The sequence below is a fragment of the Canis lupus genome, chromosome 17, assembly GCF_011100685.1.
Source record: "Canis lupus familiaris isolate Mischka breed German Shepherd chromosome 17, alternate assembly UU_Cfam_GSD_1.0, whole genome shotgun sequence".
In the NCBI taxonomy this organism is placed as follows: Eukaryota; Metazoa; Chordata; class Mammalia; order Carnivora; family Canidae; genus Canis; species Canis lupus.
The window spans coordinates 63,749,260-63,756,966 of NC_049238.1; the positions used below are offsets into that span (position 1 = coordinate 63,749,260).

The window sequence follows — 7,707 nt, forward strand, 5'->3', positions numbered from 1 at the left end:
AACACTGTTTGATTTCTATCATCTACTCAGACAATGGTATAAAGCACTTCAGCCTTTCTAACTGTCTGAAATGTACAGTGATACCAAAGAAACAGTAGGTACTGGTTTTTAATGAATCAGGGAATTTGATTGACTCTCTGAAATGGTAAAAACAAAACAAACTTTTAGTATAAAGCAAAATGTGTACTCCATGTTTTAATATCACTCTTCTTTCAAAGTCAGAGGGTAAGTCTGAAGGATTATCGGGGGAAGTTTAACAGAACAAAATAAACTTTTGGTCTAAAATATAACTTGTGAGGATTTTCTGGCTAACATGGGAGTTTTAGGTAGCAGATGTACTTCTAGTAGTTGTGTCAGTAGGTAGGAAACTTAGGTGTGTTCTTTAATGCTGATGAGGCCTCAATACAAGATTAGCTATTAATATTCTTTCTGAATTTGAGGAAAAAATAAATAAAATTATCTTAGTTCTATAATGACATTAAGATTGCCTTATGTCCATCTCTAACAGCCATCTTCAAGAAAAGAAATTATTTCGGCTTCAGATGCTGCTCAACAAAATTAAGAGAACTGATATTCAAGAGAATTCAGACCACATATTCACCCTCTCACCTCATCCTATAATTTCAAGCATTCTGAAAATGAAACGTATATGTATTCTTCAAAGTGTCGGAGAGGGCTCTATTTTTTAAAGATTTTTATTTATTCATGAGAGACACAGAGATTGAGAGAGAAAGAGAGGGGGGCGGGCAGAGACACAGGCAGAGGGACAAGCATACTCCATGCAGGAAGCCTGTTGCAGGACACGATCCCAGGACCCCACGATTCACGCCCCGAGTCAAAGGCAGACGGTCAACTGCTGAGCCACGCAGGTGTCCCAGAGGGCTCTATTCTTATTGAGCACTTACAAATTACCAGTAGGATATACAGAGAGAAGTAGTTTGGGGAAGAATTCAGAAGGGAGCATATTCTCACACCCTCTGTTAGGAACGTGCCAGCTCTTGTTTTCATCTATTCAAGATGCCAGAGTCCCACTTTCTTTGTGAAGCCAGAGTTCAAGCTTTGACTCCCAGGTTAGCAGCAGCTTTACAATTAAATTTTAATCCCTTAGTGTTTGTTAGACTCCCATCTAGAGTATAGCTACAACTATTCTTGGCAGGCAAATACATTGCTGTGTTTCCTGCAGTCACAGTGAGATAGAAGAATGTTCTCTGGCTGGGTTGTAGATGAAGGCACTTTACTAATCTTACGCATAATTCATCCTTGGTTGCTGGGGTACTCGGAGTTGAAACTTTGCCCTCTGATAAAATTCAGCTGGATCTTTTATTTATTTGACTCTGATCCCTTTGGATTTGGCCCTTATTGGGAGCCTAGGGATTCTAATTCAACTAAGCCCTAGCTGTGTAGACTTTTCTTATTAATTTGCTCTTAGTGTATTTTAGTTATTGTTCAGACTGCCGTAAACAACACCACCAACAACAGCTGCACTAAGAACATGCAGTTCAGAGGCCTGGAGACCCTGAAGAGATTCTTCTTTCAGTATTGGCTTATTGACTGGAAGGACTCCAGTCGGGCTTATCTTAGTTTGTTTTCAAAGTGTAGTTTTTAAAGAGCCTCTGCATTTCAAACTATGTGAACTCTTGTTCTATAGCATGCCAAAGTATGATAATGATTATTCTGTAATATACTCCACATTTTTGACATTCAAATTCATTATATTAGTATGTTACTGTTGATGGACTTGTTCCTTCCTTCATTTATTCAATGGACAGATATGTGTTGGGCACGTTTACGAAGTATAAAATACAGTGTGTGTCCATAGGTACCTTGTAGTCTGGCAGCGGGGAGTTTGAGACAGGCAAGGGAATGTATTAGTTATAAGACAGAAGCTACTACCACAGCAATAGATTAGCTCACCCTTGCATGTTTGTTCACTTGATTGGAAGCGACTGAGGAATTACTTTCACGTGCCTCACATGAGGTGTAGTGACCTAAAAAGTCATCTTCAACCCAGAGAAGACTTTCCTTTTTAGAAGACTCTGTTTAGTTAGGCACCCTTTCAGTCACACAAGGAAGATAGAAAGAGGAGCCCTATTATCTTTCAAACATGAGACGTGTAGGACTTTTATCTTAACACCTAACTGACAAAGTTCATGGGTTTTTTTTTGTGTTTTTTTTTTTTTGGAGATTATTTATGTATGTATGCATGTGAGAGGGTGGGAGCAAAAAGGAGAAGCAGACTCCCTGCTGAGCAGGGAGCCCAATTTGGGGCTCCATCCCAGGACCCTGAGATCATGACCTGAGCCAAAGGGAGACACCTAACCTACTGAGCCACCCAAAGGCCCCATTCATGTTTTTATAAACAGTGGTATTCATTATATTTATCTGAATAGTTTAAGACTATCAAAAAATGAAGCGTTCCACAATTTAGAATTTAAGTAAGAAATGTCTCGCCTCAGATTCACATAGTAGCTGTCACTTCTTCATTTTCATCATCTTTTGTATCCTCTCATTCCCTAATAAGGACAGATTGACAAGGGGTATGGGGCATTCTGGTTTAGAAAATGAAATAATGTGATGTCATTATGAAGCAGAATGGGATAGCAAGAGTTAGAACTGAAATTACTCGGGTCTGTGGTCATGAGGGAGAGACAAGAAAGAGCTATTCAGAATTTCCCAGAGCCTACTGTTAATGTCAAAGCTGTATCCTGTAGTCACTGATTCTGAAAATCAGTTAATTTTTAAAAAATAATAAAAGGAGGGCAGCCCGGGTGGCTCAGCGGTTTAGCACCGCCTTCAGCCCAGGGCATGATCCTGGAGACCCGGGATCGAGTCCCATGTTGGGCTCCCTGCGTGGAGCCTGCTTCTCCCTCTGCCTGTCTCTCTCTCTCTGTATCTCATGAGTAAATAAATAAAATATTTAAATAATAATAATAATAAGATAGGATATTGGGGATAGGCACTGAGATAAGGTTCTTTTTCCTTCTCTTCCAAGCCTGAATTTTGCTGATCAATTCTGCATCCTGGACGATTCTACCTTTTTATAGGGGAACCACCAAGATTTTCTAAGTAACTAAAAAATATTTCCATTCTTTATTGTCTCAAGCAAGTATATGTGCTAATTGGATCACTGGGTATATGACCTTGGAATACATATTTCAGAATAGGAATAGGACCTATCCTTGGGGAGGTTATACTAATTAGGCATGTAATCAATAAAATATAGTGAAATGATGGAAGTATATGGAGTAGAAGAGTAGGCCCGAGGTTGTAGTAGGGGGTCAAAGAGTATACTGATTTAACCCAGTGTAGTAGCAGAAGAAAGGAAGTGAGACAGTTTGAACAATGACTTGGAGGCAGAAGACTGCAGATCAGGCTTTGGAATTTACTGGTGACCATTGGTTCTCTAGCAATCCATCTGAGCTTGCTACATATGCTGGAATAAGTAGAAATTATTATTCTTTGGGTCAGTTAACAGAATACATATCTCCAAACAGTGAATTAGATGCATGATAGCATCTTCCAATTCAGAAGTCTAATTTGTTACATGCTAGTAAGGAGGCACATTCTGGGTTGTAAGAAGCCCACTTTCATCCATTCACCTGTGTTCTCGTTTAGACTAGACCATGTCTGCCAATATTAGGTCTCTAGAGAAAGAGTTAAGTCAATTCCAGGCCCCCTGAGCTCCTGGCTACCACCTTCTCCCATAGGACTTGGACAAAGATAAGGAACACAGTTACTTAACTTTTTTTTTTTAACTTTTATCTTTCAAATGGCATTGAGAGTAACCATATCTGTTGTTTGACCTCAAGCGCCATACTGAATTTTTTTTAATTGCTTTTGAGCAATAAATTTTCTTTGGTCGCTTAACCAGTCATACAAGTTGAGACTTCTGTCTTGATGTCTATTTTATACTATCTGCTCTGGGAGAACAGTTGAAAACTAATAAGTCAGTTAGATATTTTATGAGTATCAAAATCTCTTCCATTCAAAAATGTAAATAAAATAACCAGTATGAGCAATCAGCTTATGTCAGATTCCATGGGCTTATGTACATAGGGAAATTATAGTGCAACCTGAAACATGCTTCTTCATGAATTCAAAATGGTATCACAGTTACATTCACAGTTGAATGTAAACCCTTGAGCTTTCCTATTGTGAAGGGTTTCAGAAATCACCTTTTATAAACTGCCTAGGGAAGGAGGAAAAAACTAAGATGATACCAACAAATACTGTCACTGTGTGAGTGGCTGCCTCCCAGCACCAAATTGTGCCAGTTCAGTAAAGCAAACAATTAGGATACTGTTCACCTTTTGGCTTATTCAATGGTATATATGTATGTGTGTGTGCTGGGGAGGGGTGTGTATTCTAATATAGTTGACCCTTGAACAACACAGTTGAAAATCCACTTGTGATTTTTGACTTGCCAAAAATTTATTGTTGACTGGACACATATATTGTATGTCATATATATTACATATTATATACTTTATTATATACTGTTACATAATATATATTAATTATATATTATATACTTAATTATATACTTATAATTAAGGAAATGTTATTAAGCAAATTATCAGGAAGAATAAAATATATACTTACAGTCCTGCACTGTGTCTATAAAACAAATCTGCATAGAAGTAGACCTATGTATTTCCAACCTGTGTTGTTTGAGGGTCAACTTACTCTTTCTGAAAGAAGCACAAGGAAAGTACCGTGGAAGAACAAGTTGTTCTTGTGATTTTTGTCCTCAAAAATTAAGAAAGCTCAGTAAGGAAATATGACAGGAGCCTGGTAAATAGCTCGGTTTTTACCTTGACGAATGCAAGAAGCCAGAGACCTAACTGAAGTTAGGATATCGGCATTTATCTCTTGTTCCTGGCAGCCACTCTATCTAGCAGCTTGTAGTGCACAAGAACTGTCTTCTCCCTTATCAGTGAACTGGTTTGTCATCCCTAAAGCTTTTTCATTGCTCTCCTCCCATTCACTGTGGCCTCACACATGATGAACCTACTCACTGCAAAAGTCCCATATATCATACGGGACATCAAGGCCTGTCAGATTCTAAGGTGGGAAGTAAGGGAAAAAAACCACATATTTTTAATTTTAGATTTTTTTTTTTTTACATTGTAATTTCTTAAGAGTTTGGTTTGATTTGTGCCATTTCTGGGCCTGTAAGCCTCCCTAATGCATCACAGTTCTGGATAGAAAATTTCATATCTTGGGCAGCCCCGATGGCGCAGCGGTTTAGCGCCGCCTGCAGCCCCGGGGTGTGATCCTGGAGACCCCGGACTGAGTCCCACGTTGGGCTCCCTGCATGGAGCCTGCTTCCCCCTCTGCCTGTGTCTCTGCCTCTCTTTCGCTCTCTCTGAATAAATAAATCTTTAAAAAAAAAAAAAAAAGGAAAGAAAGAAAGAAAATTTCATATCTCTTATTTAGCCTAGAACCTTAAATGCTATTGAGTTGTAGTTAACACTTAGCAGTTGTTAGGGTTTGCAGTGAAGCTCTTTTCGTCCCTGTGCATATAACAAATGGACTCGTCCCTGTGCTTTCCCATCAGTGCCCCTGCATTGATGGACATAGATCAAGATGTTGTGCGGCCCTGCAGGGGCTCTGCACCATGTGACAGTCGAGGCTCATGCAGCTAGTTCACATTATTTCAGCCCTTATCTCAGCGTTCTCATTTCTCTGTCGTCCCCAGTGTATATAATATGTACTGGCTTGAAATTCCTTATATATTGCTTGCACATTCTTGCTCTTACGTTTCAGCGCATACCAGTTCCTTCGCTTTAGCACGCCTTCTCTAACTTGCCTCCACCAGTCCATACCTTGTCTTTTAAAACTCCATCTCAGAAGTCACCCCTGTGGAAAGGCTGATTAATCGCCTCCACCCGATTGCTGTATTCAGAGACTTCTGTTTCTCAGCCCATTCTTCAAACTGTTTTTCCTTTGTGATTGTTGCTTGTGTACCTTGTCACCCAACAAGCATAACGATCCTAGGAATGATGATTTTCCTGTTTCCCCTTGTCTATTACACACAAACATTTTGGAGGCCTACTGACAGCCTTCTTAGTTTCCCCAGAGTTCTAGTCCGCCTTCCACACCCTTTCCCTTTACATCATAGCTAACTGCCTGGAGGAACAGGGCACGTGTTCAGGGCTCGGCCTCCACCTCAGCATGTATGTGGCAGCCCGCTGAATAGGTCCCAACAAATGGGAAGGATTTAACCCTTCGGCTTGGCAGCCTCTGCATTCTCCTCAGACACCTTCAAGAAGTAGATATGGGATCAGAAATAGGTCTGGAGACAGGAGCAGGGAAATTTTTAATGAAGGCTTTTTCCTTCCTTTTTACAGAAGACCCATGCAGCTGCTGTCGTCAGCAGCTCACCCGACACTCTCCTGCTCTGCCTCTTTTCCAGGAGTCAGGGTTAGTTTAAGAAAAAGCCTTTTGCTAGAAGCCATGACCTCGTACTTTTATCCCCTCCATCTGGTGTGCGGCCTCATGGGGCTGTGCTGCTATGCAGGAGGTGAGCAGTGGAATTCTTTAGATGATGACTTCTGAGCCCACATGCGGAGGCAGTGGGGGTGGGGAGCAGGGAGAGCAGTGAGAGCCAAGATCGATGGACCAAAAAGTAAGGTTTGCTCTGGGACAGATCCTGACTATAGGTAGACTGTTTTCATGAGGTGTCCTTCCCCTAGCTCAAGTGGGGGCCCGGGTCTATGATGGATGAACACTGTGTTCCTGCAGTTTTCCCTTCTGCCTTCACAGTTGGGGTGCGCAAGTGGGATAAGTTGGATATGTGCAGGCTCAGGCTGTTTCTGAAGGAATGCATTCCAGGGTTGAACAGGGAAGGGTTCCCCTTGCACACGTCCTCTCTTGGAGCTGCTTTGTCTCACTGTCTTGGACCTAAACAGAAGTCCAGATTTTGAATGAGGGCGGGAGGAGGGGTTGAGAGCAGCAAAAGTTTTTGATCAAGTAAGAATCTGTTGTCTGCCTCATCTTGTAGAGGTTTCTCTGCAGGGTGAATTCTCCTTGCCATGGTGTAGATAAATTACTTGTCTCAGCTAGAGATCCCAGGACTTTTACCAGGCCTTGAGTAGGCATCTTGCCTGGGATAGGATGGGTTTTTAGCACTCTCATTCCCTGTTCTTACTTTCCTAGTCCAGGAGTTGACAGCATTTAAAAAAAAAAAGAGTGAAATCTCAAAGGAAATTCTAAGAAATACTTTAGAGGCCCAAAACCTTAACAGTTTCCTATCATGGCTTCTCAGGACTACTTGTACTCTGCACACTCAGCATCACTTTAAAAGAACTAGATAAAATTAAAACAAATGTTTAAGTGTTAATCTGAAGAAGAAGAAAAAAAAAGAGAGAAAGCACTAGGAGCCAGAGTTGATTAAATACAGACTGCTTAGTGTAGTGATCATTTTGTGGTGGTGGAAATAGTGGCGGAAATGACAGGGGATTCCTTGATGTGGCTAGAGAAGGCCTAGGCTGTTTCTTTTGTAAATTCTGCTCACATATACTCTCCTCAATATTTTGTATCAGTGTCTGTTCTGAAGGGGCTGGGACTCTGACCCTTCCAGCCAGAGGCATGTTCTCAGGCTTTGAGAAGAACACACAAGATTTGAAGTGAGAAGCCCCGGATTTGAGTTCTGTCTGCGCCACTCAGTATCACATGACCTTGGACAAATCACTGAACCTTTCT

General features: G+C 41.0%; 1 protein-coding gene across 12 annotated transcripts in view; it reads left to right on the top strand.

Annotated features, from left to right (window-relative positions):
* ST7L (suppression of tumorigenicity 7 like) overlaps window positions 1-7,707 on the top strand; it is an 87,125-nt gene that overhangs the window by 75,306 nt on the left and 4,112 nt on the right. Inside the window, exon 15 of one of the 12 annotated variants that reach the window (XM_038562351.1) lies at window positions 509-609. The exons of the other annotated variants lie outside the window; for them this stretch is intronic. Coding sequence (XP_038418279.1) covers window positions 509-562 — 54 coding nt within the window. The 3' untranslated portion in view covers window positions 563-609. Of the gene's footprint in view, window positions 1-508; window positions 610-7,707 lie in introns of those variants that run through there. 12 annotated transcript variants of the gene reach the window in all.